Genomic DNA, 22615 nt, shown 5'->3' on the forward strand with positions numbered 1-22615 from the left:
GGATATGGGCCAAATGCAGGCAAATGGGGCTAGTTTGGTTTGGGAAACTTGATTTGTATGAATGAGCTGGACCAAAAGGTCTGTTTCCGTGTTGTGTGATTCTATGACTCTACTCTACTGAGGAAGGATCAGTCGACCCGAAATGCTAGCTCTCATTTCTCTCCACATATACTGCCAGACCTGCCGAGCATTTCCAGCAATTTCTAATCTTGTGTCCACTACTTTATTGTTTTCCTTACGTGTCTCAAAGGTATGCATTAGGTATAACACTAAGCCAGTGAAGAGCTTTCTGATTCTCATTGACCATGTCCTGATGAAGGATCTTAACCTAAAATGCTAATTTGCTCCCTCCAGGAAAGCTTATCAACTTGATGTCTTCCATCATCTTCTCTGTTTCTGTTTGATTTCCAGCATCAGTATTCTTTTTGTTTAACCAGCTCCTTTTTATTGCTCAGGCTGAAAAATGGGGGACTGCCAAATAATCCCAGGCACCCATTTGAAGCTTCAGGGGAAGAACTTCAGATTTGTTACCAGCTGTTACTGAGTAGACTACTGTATGCCATCTTGGGTTTAGTTTGAGTGTCAAAAATTCCCTGAATTGAAAAACATAATTCCATGGAATATTTTGTCTCCTGACCTGCTTTTCCAATGGTTAAGACCTGACTGTTGCTGAATCCTTTGTTCATGTATTTGTTTCCTCCAGAAGTGATTATTATAATACATACATTTTTTTATTATTCATTTACAAAATGCAGGTGTCATAAGTGAGGCCAGCATTTATTGTTTGATTCTAATCGCTTAGAGTCAGCCATATTGCTGTGGGTCTGTTGCATGTAGACCAGACTGGGTGAGAAGGCAGATTCCATTTCCTAAGGGACATTATTCAATCATTATTGGGCTTTTATGATATTGGTGGATCATGTATGAATTGAACTTCCTGAGGAAGTGTGGATGTGGGCACAATTACAATGTTTAAAAGGCATTTGGATTAGTACATGAATGGGAAAGGATTGGAGGGATATGGTCAGGAGCAGGCAGGAGGAACTAGTTTGGGACTTACTAAACCAGAAAGCCTGTTTCCATGCAGAATGACTCTATGTCTATAATAACCTTACAAAAGAGCACATAAAATTCAGCTCTATGTCTGCTTTTGGAACTGATATTTGGAATGTTATTATTTATTTCAATTTGTTTTCTTCAGAGCACATGCACAGTAGCACTGCCACATTCAATGTTGCTAAGCCTGCTCCAGCCCCTCCGAATGAACCAACCGCTCCAACATCAGGTGGACGACCGCCATGGGTAACAGATGACAGCTTTGCCCAGAAGTTCCAGCCTGGGAAAAGCACCACTACCCTCACCAAACATATTCAGCCTTTGCCTCATTCTGCACCACCAAAACCATTTGTGTCATCCTTGCCGCAGACACCTGTTCATGTTCCTACACATGCTCCAGTGCCAGGGCAGACCATTGGAGGCACTCGCAACCTTGTGCAACGGGCTGAGAGATTCCCAGCAAGCAGCCGAACTCCTCTATGTGGACAGTGTAACAGTATTATCAGGTAGGGCACATTTACTCATTTTTCCATTTTAGTAATGGCATATTTAACCTGTCTTCTATGTGTGCAACATCTCATGTAATCTATCACTTCAGAACATCTGTACATTCAGTTGGATGCTGGAGTATAATTCATGAATAAGTGGTTCCAACGGCATGACTAAAAATGACATTTTCTGGGGGAGGAAACCCACAAATTATCCTTCTTTCCTGTTCCTGATGTACAATACTCTTACTTGAAGAATCACCATCCCATTATGTCAGAAAGGATTAATACGCCATCTTCACATGTTATCAGCAGAAGTATTTTGGGATTGCAAAGATTCCCCTAGATTCATGCATTCAGAAGTTAGAAAATTGAAAATTAGAAATGATCAACATTTTTGAAAGGAACAAGATAGTAGAAAAACTGGAATGTCACCCTCCAACTAGAAATTAGAAATGATTGAATTGGTGATGGTGTAGGTTTTTGAGAGATCAGAAAGAACATTAAGCTCCCAGTGATTTTTATTGTGTCATCCAAAGAAGAACATTTTCTTCCCTTTTTGAATACTTTGAAGTATCACTACCCAATACAGTAATGAGTAGAAATGGGCCCAGTCAACCCTCTACCCATAGATACTTCAAACTTACATCAAGGGACTGTTGGCATCACAGAATCTTAAATGGCCCATGTGTGGCAGGTCTCAAATCCACCCTTTTCACTAGCCCGATCAAACCAGTGGTAACCCACAGGTAAAGTAACAATGCGGTAAGTGCTCTGCCATTATTTCCATTGTGTTATCATTCTATTTCTGCACAAATGGAAGGATTGAAAAAACTAATCTCATCAGTTTTATTTTTCAAAATATTTTATTTTTCAATGCCTTAAACTCTTGAAATGAAAAAGTACTTTACCTAACTTTTACAAAACAGATAGACAGGAAACATTTGCTGACTGCAGTGAGATTCTGTAGTTACTGTATCCTAGTAGCACAAATTGTATATATTTGAACAGAAGTTATTTGGTAGATTAGTATTTCATACAATAGAGGTGCATGGGAGTGTACTAACACAGTGTAATTAGACATAATACCAGTGAAGAAACAATGGTTTGGCCCACTACAATGCTACACAGTAGATGAGCTTCCAGGGTGTTTTAGTCAAGTCAATACCATGTTAGGCATGGATTTTCATCAAAAACAGTAAACAATTTTCAGTTGTTGAACAAGCATCATTGAAATTCTTCGTAGTAAGCCGTTATGCAGCTACTGTGAATGGGAGAAATGGCAATTTTTAAAAAAAAATGGAATTGTTTTATTCTTCATGCGACTTCTGACAGACAAAACAAAAAAAAGTATCACTGTTTCTCTACTGCTGGTTTGTACTTTGAGTATTTGTTGATCATTCATGTTTTCCTCTCGAAGAAACTCAGGTACACATATTAATGGGGATGTTGCAGGAGAGGCCATGAAGGACCAAAGTTAGGAGGGCAGAGATCCTACAGATCTTAATACCAAGACCTTATTCAATGTACTGTGACTCTACAAGCTACCTAGCATGCAGCCAAATGGGCACTAAAATAAAAACAAAGAAATGTAGATGCTGAAAATGTGAAACAAAACCAGAAAGTGCTAGAGAGACTCAGCAGGTCTGGCAGCATCTGTAGAGAGGAAAAGACAGTTGACTTTTCATGTCCAATGACTCTTTCTGCTGGGAAAAGTCAGAGTTATACAGCATGGAAACAGACCCTTAAGTCCAACCATCCACACCGACCATAATCCCAAACTAAACAAGTGCTTGGCCCATATCCCTCAACATTTCTTATTCATATGTTTATGTAAATGTCTTTTAAACATTGTAACTATAGCCACATCCACCACTTCCTCTGCAAGTTCATTCCACATATGAACACTCTGTGGAAAAGTTGCCCCTCATGTCTTTAAATCTTCCTCCTCTCACCTTAAAAGTGTGCACCCTAGTCTTCAAATCCCCATGCTAAAGAAAAAACACCTTCCATTTATACTCCTCATGATTTTCTAAACCTCTACAAGGTCACTCCTCAACCTTCTATACTCCAGTGAAGAAGGTCGCAGTCTATCCAGCCTCTCCTTATAACTCAAACTCTCCATTCACGGCAACAGCCTGGTAAATCCCTTCTGAACCCTCCCCAGCTTAATAATATCCTTCTTATTACAGGGCAACCAGCACTGGACACAGTGCTCCACTGTGGCCTCTCAGAGGCCTCACCAACATCCTGTACAACCGCAACATAACGTCTCAGCTCCTATTCTCAAAGGTCTGAGCAATGAAGACAAGCATGCTAAAATGCCTTCTTAACCACTATCTGCCACTTCAGCCTATTAACCCAATTGATCAAGATCTTTGGGCTCTTAGATAAGCTTCTTTACTGTTGACTATATGACCAATCTTGGTTTCAGCTGCAAACTTACGAACCATGCTTTCAATATTCTCTTCTAATTCATTTTATGTAATTGACAAACAAAGTGGACCCAGCACTGATCCCTGTGGAACACCGCTGGTCGCAGGCCTCCAGTCCAAAAAACAACCCTCCATCATAACTGTCTCCTACCGTAAGCCAATTTTTCATCCAGTTGGCAAGCTCAACCTGAATCCCAAGTGATTCAACTTTACTAATTAGTCTACGATGCAGAACATTGTCAAGGCTTTACTAACGTTGAAGTAAATAATGTCTACTGCTTTGCCCTCAACCTTCTCGATTATTTCCTCAAAAAAAGACTCAATCTACTTTGAGACACACTATTTCCCTCACACAAAACCATGTTGACTATCCTTAATCATTCCCTGCCTCTCCAAATGCATATAAAGCCTATCTTTCAGAATCACTTCCAACAACATACCCACCAAAGTCAGAGTCACAGGTTTATAGTTCCCAGGCTGCTCCTTACATACCTTCTTAAACAAAGGCGCAACAACAGCTGCTCTCCAGTCATCCGGCACCTCACCCCTAGTTATAGATAATAGAAATATTTCTGCAAAGAGCCCCACAATTTCCTCCCTAACTTCCCACAAAGTCCTGGGATAAACTAGATTACGTCCTGGAGATTTAACCACCTTTATATTTTCTAAGATTTCTAGCACTTCCTCTTCTGTAATATGAACTCTTTTCAAAACATCAATATTTATTTTCCTGAGTTCCCCAGCCTCCATTTCTTTCTCCACAGTAAAACTGACATGAAATATTAATTTGGTATCTTTCCCATCTCCTGAGGTTCAACACAAAGACTACCTCTTTGATCTTTAAGGGGCCTTACTCTCCCTGTAGGTGCTCTTTTGCTCTGAATGCACTTGTAAAATCTCTTTGGATTATTCTTAATCTTATTTGCCAAAGCTATCTCGTATGTTCTCTTTGCCTTCCTGATCTCCCTCTTAAGAATTCCCTTATACCCTATATATTGTTCAAGAGATTCATTTGAACCCCATTGTCCAAATCTAATATATGATTCTTTTTTATTCACAACTAGAACCTCAATATTTTTATTCATCAGTTGTTCTCCAATCCTACCAGTCTTACCTTTCATTCTACCAAAAACAGAATGACTCTAAACTCTCTTTATCATACTTTTGAAAGCTTCCCACTTATCAGATGTCCTTTTTCCTGAGAAAAGTCTACTCAAATCAATTTTTGAAAGTTCTTGTCTCATATTATAATTTGCCTAACTCCAATTAAAACCTTTAACTTTAATGGAAGGCTTATCCTTTTCCAATAACAATTTTAAAGCAAATAGAATTATGGTCATTGGATCCAGTGTCACTGCAGTCACTTGCCTTGTCTTAATACCCAAGGGAAGGTCAAATATTGCTCGTTCTCTAGTGAGAACATTTACCAATTGATTTTTAAAAAATTCTTCACATCTGCACACATTTTGGGAATTATACTGATTAGAAATATGTCAATCTATGTACATAATCTCAAATGCTTCAATCTTTCTCAGCAGATTAAGAACATTCTCAGGATGGTCAGACAATGACTGCTCCTTCAGAACCCTTGATACTTGCTCAAAACAAATCTTGTTTTCCTACATAATTCCTTATTCCCCATTCCCATGTTTGTGTTGATTCTTAGTTTATCAATTTTCCTATGCGGTTTCTTGGGCATCCCAATACGTTACTCCACTCCTCAAGATCAAAGACCATTTTTCTCATACAGATTAATTCCAAGCCAAACTCAGAACTTCCTCATTCACTTAATTAAAACAATGACCTCAAGCTTATTTCCTTTTGCCTTTACTCTTAATTGCTAGTTTCTCCTAAACCAGTTGTGTCTCTCCCTGCCCGGTCTTAATCTTTCAGTAGTTACACATTCTGGCTGCTTCTCTTTGCTTGTAAAAATGTAGAAGACACAAATTTAGTTAATTTGTAATGATCTCAAAGGGGATGAGTAAACTTAGAGAAAGAGTTGGAATAAGAGTCAGAGCCAAAAGGGAATGGGAGACAGATGACATTGAGAGAGTCTGCCCAATTGGTTGGGCAGGGGCTTAAGGTATTAAAGGTAGGGTCACAAAGGGACTCAATACATTCACTCTGTTTTTATCTCTATTGATACTGCCAAACCTGCTCAGTTTCTCTAGTACTTTCTGTTTTTGAGCCAAATGGACAGTTTGGCTGGCAAGCATAAGAAGACAATGAGGACTGTTCCAGCAAGCAGACTCAGGAAAGAAAGATCTGTAATTGGAAGAAAGCAGGAGGAAACATCAAGGCTTGGGGGTTGTGGAGGCTAGAAGTTGAGAGCTGTGGGGAGGCAGGAAATCAGAACAACTGGGAAAAGCAAAGACTTAAAAACAGACAGTGCTGAAGAAATTATTCATTTAGCGAACAATTTATTTCAATTTCCACATCCACCGTATCTTGCTTAAATTTGAAGCAAAGACTTACATGTGCTGCTCTTCTTGAGGCAAAAGCAGCACTGAAAGATCTTTGGGAATCTGTAATGTTCACAACAGTTCAGCTACCTCAAATCCCACAGCTCAGGTCTCCTCCTCACTTTCATTAAAATATAGGGGCAATATTTTCCCAAATCCAGGGCAACAGGTAAATGTTAACAGCAGCATTGGGACAGCTCCCTGTTGCAATCTCAGTGAAGTTTGCCACTGGCAGGACTGGATGAATAATAGCTACAACTAATTGAGGCAGGTGGCCTATTTTAATTAACACACCACTTAGAGTCTGTCCTTTCAGTGGTGTCTGCCCATATATGGCTTCAGGGAGGTAGCTTCCTTGAGACAGCTTGATAACTATCAGAACTTGAGGCTGCAAGCCCCTAAAGAGGGGGCAGTGGGATGAAAGCCAATGGGACATCTGACTAGCCAACTAGTTTGGCTTATCTCATGTCCAGTTTTCTACTTGCCTTTCCATGACTACGCAATCTCAGATTTGTCTCAACAGCAGCCACTTCTTAGAGTGGTATTGCTCAGATTTCAGAGCCACCTGCTTAGTGATTTGGATTGATTTGTTCCATTGATTGCTAGAGAACCCACAGCTACCCCTGTAGATGATAAATCCAGAGGCAGCCTCAGGGAAAACAGCTGAGCTGGTGCCAAAAGATGAATGCTTGGGACTTTGTCCCAACGTCAGGACTCTGAAAGCCTTGATAAACTCTTGCAAATGGCTTTGTGCTGATGATGCCATTCTTGCATGACTTCTATGGGGATAATTATAGGCCTGTTTGTCTTCTGTATACTTTTTGTATTGTTTAATATTTTAAGAATGGAATTACATTACCTTAGCTTGGCACTTTAAACCCCTGCCCAACTTAGTCTGTCTCAATGTCTGCCTAGATTTAGGGTGGCACGGTGGCTCAGTGGTTAGCACTGCAGCCTCACAGCACCAGGCGCCTGGGTTGATTCCAGCCTCAGGCGACTGTCTGTGTGGAGTTTGCGTGTTCTCTCCATGTCTGCGTGGGTTTCCACTGATGCTCCGGTTTCCTCCCACAGTCCAAAGATGTGCAGACTAGGTGGATTGGCCATGCTAAATTGCCCATAGTGTTCAAGGGTGTGTGGGTTATAGGGGGATGGGTCTGGTTGGGATGCTTCAAGGGTCAGTGTGGACTTGTTGGGCTGAAGGGCCTGTTTCCACACTGTAGGGAATCTAATCTAATCTCATAGCCTGTTTACTAAATTAACTGAATTTTTGACATTTACATTTTCTAAAAGCTAAGGGAAGCAAAGATGTCGTTAAGGATGGACAGGAAAAGACAGACTTAATTTAGGAGAAACAATTAGAGCAGAGGCTGCAGGGGTTAAGCTTGAGGTCATCGTTTTGATTTCGTGAAAGGTGAGGTACTGAGTTTGGCTTGGATGTAGTCTGTATGATAGAAATGGCCTTACATCTTAAGGGCTTGAGTAAAGCCTCTTACTGGTATTAAGATGCCTAAGAAGCCACATGGGAAAGTTGACAAACTAAGAACCAGCATTTACATGGGAATGAGGAAAAAGGAATTATGTAGGAAAATAAGATTTGTTTTGAGCGTGTATCCAGTGTTCGAAGAGACAGTCATGTTTGATCAACCTGAGAAAGTTTCTAATCTGGTGAACAAAGGTAGACCAATTGATATTACACACATAGATTTGACATGGTTTTGGTTAATATAGTGCCCAAGATGTGTGTGGATGGGATAAATGGCAAAATAACAGGCCTGAATGATGGTGCATTCTGTTCTGAGGAGATGTCTGCCCTGCTTTCTGGATGAGCTAAATGATTTAGATAGCCACAGATATGAACAGTTTGGATCTGAAAGATTGTTGAATCCAATCCGCTCCACAGAGACAGAGTCTAAAATTGATATGGTCAAAAGGAAACAGGAAAATTAGGCAATTTTTTTTTTAATATAACAGGGAAACTGAATTTGGAATAGATTTTTAAAAAAGGTTTGGATGAGTTCCTGCAGGGATAGGTTACAGGACTATCAATTCAGGTTGGGAAGGATATTTTGCACTGTTTTATTATATATTGTATTTTCTGTTTTTGTCTCCAGAGGTCCTTTCCTAGTGGCCTTGGGTCGCTCCTGGCACCCTGAAGAGTTTAACTGCACTTACTGCAAGACCTCCCTGGTCGATACTGGATTTGTAGAAGAGCAGAACAATATTTACTGTGAACGGTGCTATGAGCAGTTCTTTGCTCCAAATTGCGCTAAGTGTAATACAAAAATAATGGGGGTAAGTGAAGCCTTCAGAATGAATCATGTTAAGCATAGACAAGTCTGAGAGGAATCCAAGATTAGCTAGACAGTAAGTAGATTAAAACCACATTCACTAAAAAACAATTCTGAAATACAATTTGGTGCTCTTAATGCCAATTCTGTTTCTTGTAAAATGTATACAATGAGATGAAACAGAAACTGCATAAAGGAAGTTGTTCCCAAATAGTATCAGGAACAAGACCTCTGTTATAAATGTACTGTTCTTTTCTAATGACAGCATGTTGGGCCAGATTTTAGGTTAGAGCAAATGGATGGGTATCGATCATCAGTAAAAATCCCAAATGATTTCCCTAAAAAAAAGGCGATATGGTATCCCATCATGTCAGAGAACAACTAATCAAAACACTGTTCAGTGCAATATTACACACCAGAGAGATAAAATTGTTTCAAATTGCTAATCCCTACCTTAAAATGAATTTGTACCTGATACTATCTTAATTCATAAAAAGCAGAAAACAATTGACAGTAAAATGAAGTCAATGGAATAGAACATTGGCTGGGCTTTAAAATGAACTGCCAGTTCACTGGATTGTCTTGTATAGTTCTGATCATCACAAAAAAGGATATACAGGCACTGAAGACAGTAAAAAAAATTACTAAGATGATACCAAGTGCATTACATGTGCACAGGACATGGAGTCTAATGAGCTAGCTCAGAGCCAGTCCCTATGCTATGGAGACTCTCTGAATCTCCTGTTTATATGTGTTAGCCAAGCGTCCCTGATTGGCTCAGGTTAACAGCCCCATACCTCAATGAGATCCATGAGGCCCTTGTTCCAATCACAACATCCCTTCCCTACTCAGTCCAGAGATGTAGGCTTGTTCTTTTTCTTGTGGCTTCTCCTGGGACACTTTAGCTCCAGGTCCAGTTCGTCCAATTCTAAATTCGGACATGGGCGGGGTATACTGGATCTAGCTCGTCTCTTGTACCTGGAATGTCTCAGGAGATGTTCTGCCTCTTTAATTGTTTTACTCATGCCCTGTTTGTGAGGTAGCAGCTTTCATGTGATCCATATGTTTGTTCAGGACCGCCTAATCTACCTGAACTTTGTGTTACAGGACCTGACTTCACCTTGACTTCATCTTGTACCCATTTCCATGGTTTTAACACCAAAATTCATCTCCTGAAGTAAACACTCTCGCTTAGGAGGTGTGTAGCTGGCACTGGTGTTCCTGCTGCCGTTTACTCTCCACCCAGGTGGTGAACATCAGGTTTAACCTGGTGCAGAGTCTTTTCCCCATTTGCAATTCTTCTGGAGCTATCCCAGTAGTTACGTGAGGGATGGTCCTATAATCAAATAGGACCTGGGACAGTTTGGTATCGTGTGAATCTGTAGGCTGTTTCTTTACGTGTGCCTTCAACATTTGGACTGCTCTTTCCACCAGACCATTGGACAATGAATGTTATGGAGCTGTCCGAGTATGTCAAATGCCATTCGACTTTTGGAAAGCCCTACTGGTAGATGACGTCCTATCGTCTGTGATCTATACTTCTGGGAGTCTAGAGTATAGCAAATGATGCTCACAGCTTTCCAATTATTATCCCTGAGGTTGCTGAGTGAACATTTTGCACCCAACCACCTTGAATGGGCATTCACAATGACCAAGAACATTGAACCATGAAAGGACTGCCATAATTGATGTATAACAGAGTCTAAGGTTTACTCGGCCATTCCCAAGAATGTGGGAGAGTTGCTGGCAGTAATTTTTTACTTTGTTGGTATTCTGAGAACTATCCCACCAATGCAGCTATGTTGACATCAAATCCTAGCCATCAGACATAACTTCTTGCTGACATCTTCACTTTGGAAATCCCTGGATGACCCTGGAGGAGTTCAGCCAGTATCTGGCAGCAACCTTTACTTGGGACAATCACTCTTGTCCTCCATAGTAATACGCCATCCTGTACGGTAATTTGATTGTGCCGAATCCAGAAAGGGGTTTTGATTCTGGTTATGATGGCCTTTTGGTTTCCCTCTCACCATCAAGTGGTTTTGTTTTGCCTTGCCAGGACCGAATCTTTGTGTCCACAGTCAAATAGTGCCAGCAGTGTCTGGAAGGGTGTCCAGAAAATTTAAAAACAGAACAGACACTTCTAGGGGAGGCACCAGCACTGCTGCATCTGTAAATGGGAGGCTCAATGTATCTGCATATGCTACTTGGTCCCCTGGACAGTGTTCCAACTTGTAATTGTGGACACTGAGAATAAAGGGCCAACCACTGAATTTGACAGAAGCTATGGGTGGCATAGCCTTGTCTTCTTTAAGAAACTCTAGCAGAGGTTTGTGGTTAATTACTATTACAATTTTACAACTATAAAGGTATTGGTGGAACTTCCTCATGTCAAAAGATGACTGCCAAACCTTTCTTCTCTATCTAGCGTGTTTGGATTCAGCATCAGCCAAAGTTTGGGAAGCATAAGCTATCCATCATTCCCCTCTGTTGGGCCACCAGTGAGCCAGCACTACCAAACAGGTAGGCATGTCAGCACCACCTGTTGCTTGGGATCATATCACCTTAGATGGTGATATCTGATTTTTCACTTCCCTAAAGGCTACTTCTTGGCTATGGGACCATTTCCAAGACTACTCCTTTTTCAATAGCAGGTGTAACGGTGCCAAGATAGAGGCCATTTGATTAGATTTGATTTATTGTAGTCATGTGTACTTAAGTACAGTGAAAAGCTTTGTTTGTGAACAATACAGGCAGATGATAGTGAGCAAGGACATAGACAGCATAGGGTGCTCAGACAGAATGAGACATACAGGTTATACCGGATAGGAGGTGAATGATACAAGACCAACATTAACAAGATCAACATTACTTGAAGCTAGAGAGAGTCCATTCAATCTAATAACAGCACGGAAGGAGCTGTTCTTGCATGTGTTCAAGTTTCTATATCTTCTGCCTGATGGAAGAGGTTGTAGTAGACAATTACCAGGGTTGGAGGGGTTTTTGATGTTGGCAGCCTTCCAAAGCACTTCATGATTGAGGTCAGAGCTACTGGGCAGTGGTCATTAAGGCATGTTGCATGTGCTTTCTTTGGTACTAGGATAAGGTGGTTTTCTTGAAGCAGGTAGGGACTTTGGCTTGTAGGAGGCAGAGGTTGAAGATGTTAGTGAATACCTCCACCAACTGGTCCACACAGGATCTAAATACACGTCCAGGGACTTCCTTGGGTTGACTCTCAGGAACACAGATGTGACGTCTGCAGCAGTAATGGAAGGAACAGGTGAGTTTGGGGCTGTTGGGGCCACTGGCATTCTGCTCCAAGTGAGCATAGAAAGCATTGCGTACAACAATGTGTCTTTGTCTGCTATCTTGCTATGCTTCATTTTGTATCCTGTAGGCCTTGACATAGGAAGTAGCTGTTCATATAGTAGGTTTGGGCCTCTAACTTGGTCTCAGCATTCCTGATGGCTTTGTGGGATCATATCTGGATTTTCTCTATAAATCTGGGTCATCTGACTTGAACGCTGCACACCTGGTCTTCACTAGTAGTGGATTTCCTGGTTCATCCAAGTTTTCTTGTTGGGGAATACCCAGATTGACTTCTTTGGCAGGCAGTCCTCCACACATTTGCTAATGAAGTCAATGACAGTGTTGGGGTACTCGTCTATGTTTTCTGCTGACTACATGTATATGACCCAGTCCACCGATTCCAAGCAATCCTGGAGACAGGTCTTCCGCTGCCTCGGACCAGCATTCTATTACTTTCTGTGGACGATTCTTTTGTTTAAACTTCTGCTTGTAGACTGGGAGGATTGTGATCTAATCTTCCAAAGTGCAGACGCTGGATGGAGCGATAAACATCATTGATGGTTGTTTAGTAGTGGTCTCAGATGTTCGGTCCTCTAGTGGGTCAGATGTGTTCAAGGTATTTGGGCAGCACCCTCGAGGTTGGCCGGGTTGAAGTTCTGCCATGATGAATAAGACCTCAGGGAATTTTGTCTCCAGAGTGTTTGTGGCAGTGTAAATTTCATCTCGGGAATTCTTCACATTCGCTTGGGGTGGTATGTAGGCTGCTGTCAAGATAGCAGAACTGAACTTGCACGGCAGGTAGATGGGACAACATTTTACTGTAAGGCATGTTACGTATGAATTGATCACCTCAACAAAAGACCCAAGCTCTGGTACAGACGTGGAAGTCACCCTCACTTTATCTTCCAACAGGTGAAGCCTGGTCTTATCAACTCCATAGCCCAAATAGGTCACTTGGGTCGCAAAAACAGAAATTGCTTGAAAAGCTCGGTGGGTCTGGCAGCATCTGTAGAGATAAATCAAATTAATGTTTCAGGACTAGTGACTCTCCCTTTTCCCCTCCTAAGGCAACACCCACCTTGGAGAAACATCTACAGCACTATATCCAGTTCTCCAAGTGCACTTATTGGTCTTCCCTGTTATTAGCACGTCATCCAGATAAATGGCAACCTGGAGTAGATGTCCATCATCTGCTGGAAAAGGGCACAGGCTGATGATACCCCAAATGGCAGTCTTATATATTGGAACAAACCCTTATGGGTATTAATTGTGGCATACTTCTGACAACCCTCGTCTAGCTATAACTGCAGGTATACATGGTTCGGGTCCAGTTCCGCCACCCCAGCAGTTTTGCATGTAAGTTCTCCATGTGAGAGATTAGGTATTTATCCAGCTGTGAGAAGCAGTTTACCATTTGCTTAAAATCCCCACAAAAGTGGACCGAGCCATCAGGCTTCACACTGGTTCATGTCTGATGCTGCCAATTCCGCAAACTATACTGGTTTGAGGATTCCTTCGCTTTCCAGCCTCCTGATTTCTGCTTCTTCATTTGCATGCAATGCAAATGGCACTGGGGGCACCTTGCTGAATTATGGAATTTCTTCCTGATCAACATGTGGCTGGCCTTGATTCCTTGGATAGTCCCTAGACCTTCCTGAAAACCATCTGGGTATTTAATTAGGACTTCACTCAGGCAGTCATTTTCTAATCAAAAAATGTTGAGCCGATCAAGGTGAATCTTTCTCAACCAATTTCATCCTGTCAAGCTTCAGCCTGAGCCTTTTAATACAATCATTGGTAACTGCACCAACTGCTTCTCAAAGGACACCAGAGCCAAAGTCATACTCTTAATCTGTAATGGTTCCCTGTGTACATTCTCAGCCTGGTTGAGGTCTTGTTTAAACTCAAGGGTTGGAGACCAGAGAGAATTCTGTTAAAGATTGGTTCGGCAACCACTGATGCGACTGCGCTGGTATCAACCTGCATGAGAACCAAGTGACCATTTAATTAGAGATAGTCAGAACTGCTGATGCTGGAGTTAGAGATAACAGTGTGGAGCTGGAGGAGCACAGCAGGCCAGGCAGCATCAGAGGAGCAGGAAAGTTGACGTTTCGGGTTGGGACCCTTCTTCAGAAATGTGCGGGGAGGAAGGGAGCTCTGAAATAAATAGAGGGGAGGGCTCGTGCTGGGGAAGGTAGGTGGGATGGTCATCAGACGTTCATTTTGATTGGTTCTGATTTGGATGTTGCTAAGTAATTTAACTGTTCCAAACCTCATGTAGGTGGACTTTCCAGGATGTGTACTCTTCTAGATACCAGCCTATGAGTTTTCTTACTCAAGTCAGGCCTTGTAGGACTCCTTTGCTGTCGCGAGTCTGCATACCGGAAGTAAATACTATGTCAGCCCGGATCCTGAAAACCATTTTAGCCATTTGACCGAAGCTCAGCTTAGTTTTAAGGTTTTGCTAGGGGCTGGCCTACAGTCCACTGCTCAGGATATATCCTGCATGAGGCTCTGCGATTGCTTACACTCAAGTGGTGTTCCCCAGGCTCAGGTGAGGGTGTCCAATTCCATTGGGATGCCCTGTAGATCACATGTTTCAATTGCTACATTTTCTAATGACAAAGCTGATTGCAGTGTCTGTTTGATGTCCAGTTGGACTTCAGGGAATAGGTGCTTTTGCATGATTATGTCATTAATCCCACGTACCAAATGACCTCTCAGAATCTCACAGGGTTAACCCAAAATCACATACCTTTGCCAGTCATCTTAACCTCATCAAAAATCCCATTACGGATTCCCCTGGTTCCTGAACTGCCGAGAAAAGCTGATAGCATCTTAGAATTAGATGAGATTTGGAGTGTAATATTCCCTAACTAAATCCGTCAACTCTTGAAAGGTTTTACTATCTGGTGTCTCAGAGAAAGTAAGGTCCCTAATAACTGAAAATGCTGCGGGTCTGCAAGCAGTCAGAAGGATAAGAGTTCTGAGGAAGAATCACTGGACTCAAACATTAACTCTGATTTCTCATCTCAGCTGCTGCCAGACCTGCTGAACTTTTCCAACAACTTCTGTTTTTGTCCCAGAAGGATTACTTGTTGCTTTTCATCTGTCTCAATATCATTTGTCTGGAAAAACATAACACATTCTTTCCAGAGTTCAAAAGCAGGATTGAAAGAGTCAAGCTTCCCAAGGAATGATGCCAGAAATATTTATCCCAACTCAAAGACAACTGTTGCAAGTGAATTTTCTTCAGGAGATTACTGTTTTTATTTTTTTGCTACTAGGATAACTGCATAGAGGCTGGTATCCCCTCACCAAGTCACCCCTTATTAACACGTGATCATTTTGCTCAGATCCAGTGCTTGTGGTGAGGAGACTGTCTAAATCTGCTGTTTATATCCGTCAGCCAGTGTGCACCGATTAGCCGAGGTTAACAGCTTCGGCTATTTCGTACTCAACGAGATCCATCTGGCCCTCGCACCAATCACGACAATACCTCTCAGTAGAGAACGAATAGGCTGGGTCACTCTTCAATTGAATGCTGAAAGGTGACCTAACTGCAGTCTTTAAAATTATTAAATGTTTCAATGGTATAGACAGAGAGATAGCTATGAAGAAACAAAAAGAGGCTGTCAGTATGTCACAAAATATGCAATTCAGAAGTACCTTAGAGTTGAGAACGTGGAGCTTGCTAGCATGGACATTGGTTGAAGTGAGTTGTAAAATTACAGTTGAGGTTAAAGAAGCTTATGAGACAGAACAGAATATTGAGGTATGCTAATAAGTAAGGAAAGATGGGAGAAGGTTCAGGCAGAGCAAAAATGCCATCATGGACTGAATGGGCTGAATGCCTGTTCCTATGTGTAAATACAAAAGACAAAGAACATTACAGTACAGGAACAGTCCTACTGGCTCACAAAGACTGCACTGACACATGATTCCTTTGTCAGCTAAAATCCTTGTGCCTTAATGTGGTCTGTATCCCTCTATTCCCTGCCTATTCATATATCTGTCAAGACGCCTCTTAAGCATTGCTATTGTATCTGCCTCTACCATCTCGTCTAGCAACACAGGCACTCATCACCCCCTGTATAAAGACCTGCCTCTCACATCTCCTTTAAACTGTCCCCCTTTTACCATAAACCTATATTCCCTAGTAATTGATATTTCTACCCAAGGAAAAAAACTCCTACTATTTATTCCACCTATTCCTCTCATATTTTTGTAAACTATCAGATCGCCCCTTATCTTTTTACTTTCAAGTGAAAATGAGTCAGGTTTGAGCAAACTCTCCTCATAGCTAATACCCTCCAATCCAGGCAACATCCTGGTAAACTGTTTCTGTTTCTCCAAAGCCACCACATCCTTCTGGTAGTGTAGTGACCAGAATGGTACACAATATTCCAAATATGACCTACAAAAGTTCTATACAGCTGCAACATAACTTGCTAATTGTTATACTTTATGCCTCCACCGATGAAGGCAAGCATGTCATATGCCTTCTTGACCACATTATCCACTTATGTTGCCAATTTCAGGAAACTATGAAAATGTACGCTTCAATCCCTGTCTGTTGATACCACCAAAGATTCTGCCATTTACTATATACTCCCTTCCCACATTAACTCTTCCAAAATGCATCAACTTGCATTTGTCTAGGTTAAACTCCATATGCCAGTTCTTCACCCAAATCATCAGCCTATCCATGTCATGCTGTATCCTCTGGCAATAGTCCTCAGTATCTATAGCTCCCCCAATTTTTGTGTCACCTACAAACTTACTAATTAGGTCACCTACATTCTCCGCCAAATCAATTGTTTATATTATAAACAACAGGGATCCTAGCACTGATCCCTGCAAATACCAGCGGTCACAGATCTCCAGTCGAAAAACATCCTTCCACCAGCACTCCTTGTCTTCTATGACTTAAACCAGTTCTGCATCCATCTTACCAGTTCACCATGTGACTTCACCTTTTGTACTAGCCTGCCATGAGGGAACTTGCCAAAGGCCCTGCTGAAGTTCATACAGACAACATCTATTGCCCTGACCTCATCAATCAGCTTTGTTACTTCCTCAAAAAACTCAACAAAATTTGAGACATAATCTTCTCCAGCATGTTGCCTGTTGTTAATAAGTCCAATTTTTTTCCAAATGTGAGTGAATCCTATTCCTAAGAAACTTCTCCAATAATTTCCCTACCACTGACATAAGGCTCACTGGCCTGTAATTTCCTGGATTATCCCTATTGCTCTTCTTAAACAAAGGAAGCAGGTGACTATTCGCTAGTCCTCTGGGACCTCTTCTGTGACTAAAAAGGATACAAAAATTTTGTACAAGGCCCAAGAAATTTCTTCATCTGCCTCCCTTACTATTCTGGGTCAGATCCCATTGGGTTCTGGGGACTTGTCTATCTCAATACATTTTAAAACACCAAAAACCTTTTTTTATATTGACATGCCCTAGAATATTGACATTTCCTACCCACCAAAAGACTCACTATCCACCAGGTCCTTCTTTGGGAATACCAATGCAAAGTATTCATTAAGGACCTCACCGGCTTTCTCCATAAATTTCCTCCTTTGTCCTTGAGTTTACCAATCCTTTCCCTAACTACCCTCTTGCTCCTTATATATGTATTACACACCTTGGGATTTTCCTCAATCCTGTTTGCCAAAGACATTTCTTGGCCCCTTTTATCCCTCCTAATTCCTTTCATACTTCCTATCTTTGTATTATTTGAGGGCTCTGTCTGCCTTCTGTTTCCTAAACCTTATATATGCTTCCTTTATCTTTTTTGACTAAGTCTCAATTACTCTTGTTACTCAAAGTTCCCTGATCTTGCCATCCTTATCCTTTATTTTCCCAGGATTAGGCTAGTCCTGAACTCCTTTCAACTGGCCTTTAAAAGATTCCTACATACCAGATGTGGATTTACCCTCAAACAGCTTCCCCCAATCTATATTCCCTAGTTCCTGCCTAATATTGTTATAGTTAGTCTTCCTCCCATTTAGAACTTTCTTCCAAGAACGAATCTTATTCTTATCCACAAGTAACTTAACTTTTAGATGCTCCCTGACTGAAACTTCGATCACCTGGCTGGGATTATTGCAAAATACCGGGTTGAGTTTGGCACCTTCAGTGGTTGAACTATTTACATATTGTTTCCAAAAAAACCATCCTGGACATACCTAACAAATTCGTCTCCATCCAAACCCCTGGCACTACGCAAGTTCCTTCAGGAAGTTAAAATCACCCACCAAACAACTCTCTTATTTTTCCATTTTCCATTATCTGTCCACAAATCTGTTTCTCTCTCTCCCGCTGGCTGTTGTGAGGCCTGTAGTACAGTCCCATCAAAATGACTGCAAATCCTATTCCCGATATCTACCCATATGGCCTTGCTGGGTGAGCCCATCAAGATGTCCTCCCTCAGTACAACTGCGATATCCTCTCTAAGTGGGTTCACCCACTTCTTTTACATCCTTCTATCATGCCTGAAACATCTAAATCCTGGAACGTTAAGCTGCCAGTGTAATCCCTGTCTCAACTAAGATGTTGTAGTAGCTACAACATCAGTTATACATATTAACCCAAGCTTTAAGTTCATCTGCCTAGCCTGTCATACACCCAGTGTTAAAACAAAAATACTTCAGACAGTCAACCCTGCCATGTTCGGTAACCTTTCCTAAAAATAATTTGTGTAACTAATGCCAAATTGCCATTGTCCATTCTTGTCAAAATCAGTTTCACTCTGGTTATTGAGAACTTTAGTCAAACTCCATTTCTTAATTACTCAGGACCATCTAGGCTGAAAAATTCATTCATGCTGTGGATGTGAGTTTGCTCGCTGAGCTGCAAGGTTAGTTTCCAGACGTTTCGTCACCATTCTAGGTAACATCATCTGTAAGCCTCCGACGAAGTTTCGTCGGAGGCTGACTGATGATGTTACCTAGAATGGTGACGAAACGTCTGAAAACTAACCTTCCAGCTCAGCGAGCAAACTCACATCCAGAACCTCAACCTGAGCTACAATTCATGCTGTGACAACTTCAGATTCGATCATCCCAATGGCTCATTGGTCAGGCTCCTATTCTTTGCATGGAGTGTTTTATAATATGTTTCTAAGCAATGATAACAAAGTGTGAAGCTGGATGAACACAGCAGGCCAAGCAGCATCTTTAGGAGCACAAAAGCTGACGTTTCGGGCATAGACCCTTCATCAGAGAGCTCTCTGTGTTCATCCAGCGTCACACTTTGTTATCTCGGATTCTCCCAGCATCTGCAGTTCCTATTATATCTGTTTCTAAGCAATGATAGCTTCACCCCTCCAGTTAATGCATGCAGTCTCTTGCAGAAAAGTGCCCTTTCTATCAGTATTAACCTCAAGTAGATGCTGTATTTCTCTCCTGGACTTTCCTACCAAGTGTATACTTATAATTTTGTCAGGTATTAAGATTACCTAACAGGAAACTTTTATTTATTTAATTACTTTGAGTGATACGCAAAGTTTGCCATAGGTGTGGAGTCTAGTATTCTACAATTTGATAATTCTGTTGTCCATTGCAGGAAGTAATGCATGCCCTGCGACAGACTTGGCACACCACCTGCTTTGTCTGTGCTGCCTGTGGAAAATCTTTTGGGAACAGCCTTTTCCATATGGAAGATGGAGAGCCCTACTGTGAGAAAGGTAGATGTCCTTCAAGGTTGTGCGATGAACAGACTTAATGCTGAAACACAGATTTTATGCTCCAATTTCACTCTACTTAATCCTTCCCCAACAATTGCCATTGACTCCTTTTGGGATCAAATAACAAGTAATGTCTACAACATCATTATCATCTGGAAACTAAAAGCGACTTACATTTCACAAGCTCAGGAAAATGTCTACTGTCCTGGTTCTGACTTTGGATGATGAATGAAATTCTCTGTAGCTATTCTTTGGTAGAACAATAATCTCAAATTAAAAAGAATAATACCCTTGTATGTTTATTAAATAATGTTTTAATAGGAAAGTTCACACAGATTTTACTATCAAGACTGGATGACTGATAAATGAAATGGAGGTCACCCAAGACATACTTTGATCAACTGTGAATGCTATAACACCTTTCTTTGGGTGCAGAATCTTTTGATGCATCTTCTATTGGGTAATGGATTGCTCTCCATGACTCATTACTATTGAGTGAGCAGTGAGTGAATCTCAGCCGACTTATGAATATTACTCAGAAGAATATTTTCTGTGTCATTTGCAGGAAAGACACAAATACGTTAGCAAAGAATATATGTTTATAATTTTGCTGCAAACAAGATATGGAAGGAATATTCACTCTATAGAGTTTCTTTAGTTAAAATAGTTTCCTCACCTTCCAGGCACTAGAACACAAAAAGTAATAGAAACAGAGGAGGAGAAAAAAAAGTGAGAATACTGACATTGACTGGATAATCTGTAATTCTTTTGTAAGAATAGAAAATCTTAAAAAAGTGATGATTATTGTACCCAATGAATGTACTCTTTCCAGAGTACTTCTTCACATAGAGAGTGGTGAGCCTGTGGTATTCTTTACAACAGAAAGTAGTTGAGGTCAAAACATTGAATGTTTCAATTGTGATTCTCCCTCTTCCTCTACACAAAATATCTTAAGCTGCATGTCCTAACTTTAAATATGACTTGTCGATTAATTTTCTTTTTAGTTTTTCCATGCAACCTCAAACAATTTTGGTCTTGTAAAATCTTGCATTAACATGTTAGTGATCTGTCTTTAGCTTTAAGAGATTCATTGCTGCAATTCAATATTGCCATCTATATGATGTTGACAACACGTTGGTAGTTTGCAAAATATGAAATCCAACAGTCTTACCATTGGTATCCTGCTCCATTTGTTTTCCCTGACTGTCTTTGTTAAGTTGCTAGAATGGTAGCTCCTCCCATTTAGCATCATAAATAACCAGTACATCGATTTTCTGCAGCTATCCTTAATTGTCTGAAAATAATTTATCGGTTCATTTTTGTTGGCACCCTACTTTCTATTATACAGGGTCTTGGTGAGACCATGCCTTGAGTTCTGTGTGCAGTTTCATCTTCTTATCTGAGGATGGATGTTCTGGATTTGGAAGGAGTGCAGTGAATGTTTACCAGACAGATTTCAGGGATGGCAGGACTAATGTATGAAGACAGACTGGATTGGTTAGGACAATATTCATTGGAGTTTAGAAGAATGAGGGGGGGATATCATAGAAATCTATAAAATTCTAATAGGACTATACAGGGTAACCAGATGAAGAATGTTCACAATGATTGGGATGTCCAGAACCCGGGGTTAATGTCTAATGATACAGGATAGGCCAATTAGGACTGAGATGAGGAGAAATGTCTTCACAAAGAGAGTGGTGAGCCTGTGGCATCCTCTACAACAGATACTAGGTTGAGGCAAAACATTGAATGTTTTCAAGAATGAGTTAGATATGATTCTTAAGGCTAAAAGGGATCAAAGGGTATGGAGAGAAAGCAGAAACAGTACTGAGTTAGATGATTAACCATGATCGTATAGAATGGTGGAGTAGACTCAAAGCCCTACTCTCAGTGAGTTGTTACAATAATTGACAGTGGTTATATAGTCACACCAGGCTAGCTTTATACTCCAGATTTTAAACAAATTCAAATTTCACTATCTGTCAAAGTGGAATTTAAACCTGTATCACCAGAATATTAGCCTGGTATTCTGGATTACTTGTCCAGTGACATTATCACTATGCCACTGCTGCCCCTCTACCAAAGAAAGAAGCAGGAGCTGATTTGTCTTTCAATGGCCAGAACAACATAGGCAAGGTCTTCTGCAGACCAAACTCCAACATCCCCCCACCCCGCCAAGGTGGAGACTTAGCATCAACTGTTCTTAATCACACCCGGAGCATGCACATATTCACATTAGAGCACCTGTAGTGCAGTGGTAATTTCCATACCTTTCACCCAGAAGACTCCAGTTCAAGTTCTACCTGCTCCAGAGGTGAATCGTTACATCCCTAAGCAGACTGAATTAAAAAATGTACACATATTCACATTCAATTGACATGGCATTTGCAATATTGGCACTTGTCCCCCCCCCCCATCTCTTGCAAACTTCTGTCCAATAATCTGATTGACTCCTCCTGCACAATCCTTGTAAAATTCCGCTGGCTGCTCCCCAGTATATGTTGTTTCCTGTTTGAATGACCACCTCTTATTACATGTGCTGTGCTGACTACTGCTTATGTTGTGCTGCCTACTTGCTCCAATTGGCCATATGGTAGATAACAGATCCGTAAGACACTACATTTGTTTTCTAAAACTTGGTCACACTGCACTATTTCTCTATTTATTTTTAAAAGCATTTGAGGGGAAATAAATCAGCTGTGTACTCTGCTTCCTTCCTGTATTTGTATTTCCTATTAAGGGGTGACTTTTTCCCAGGTATTTGGGAAGATCCAGGTAAAGGGTATAAAGATTTTTATTCTTTCACTGGATGTGGACACTGTCAGCAAAGCTAGTATTTGTTGCCTGTTCCTAATTGCACATGAACTGAATTGCCTGCTAG

At 41.0% G+C, this 22615-nt stretch overlaps 1 protein-coding gene and 1 long non-coding RNA gene across 13 annotated transcripts in view; one reads left to right on the forward strand and one right to left on the reverse strand.

Moving 5' to 3' along the window:
* Window positions 1–22615, forward strand: part of LOC125467438 (PDZ and LIM domain protein 7) — a 207567-nt gene that overhangs the window by 174356 nt on the left and 10596 nt on the right. For all 8 annotated transcript variants that reach the window (XM_059640251.1, XM_059640250.1, XM_059640252.1 and 5 more), the window contains 3 exons: window positions 1202–1562; window positions 8553–8733; window positions 19611–19731. In XM_059640251.1, the coding sequence (XP_059496234.1) occupies window positions 1202–1562; window positions 8553–8733; window positions 19611–19731 (663 nt within the window). The remainder of the gene's footprint in view (window positions 1–1201; window positions 1563–8552; window positions 8734–19610; window positions 19732–22615) is intronic.
* The window catches only part of LOC125467504 (uncharacterized), a 66165-nt gene that overhangs the window by 16138 nt on the left and 27412 nt on the right, over window positions 1–22615 (reverse strand). For 2 of the 5 annotated variants that reach the window (XR_009443000.1, XR_009442998.1), the window contains one exon: window positions 8338–13044. The exons of 1 other annotated variant lie outside the window; for it this stretch is intronic. This is a non-coding gene — a long non-coding RNA (uncharacterized LOC125467504). Of the gene's footprint in view, window positions 1–8337; window positions 13045–22004; window positions 22074–22615 lie in introns of those variants that run through there. 2 more of the 5 variants (XR_009442996.1, XR_009442997.1) reach the window with 2 other exon arrangements.

Source organism: Stegostoma tigrinum, chromosome 37 (genome assembly GCF_030684315.1).
Source record: "Stegostoma tigrinum isolate sSteTig4 chromosome 37, sSteTig4.hap1, whole genome shotgun sequence".
Lineage (NCBI taxonomy): Eukaryota > Metazoa > Chordata > Chondrichthyes > Orectolobiformes > Stegostomatidae > Stegostoma > Stegostoma tigrinum.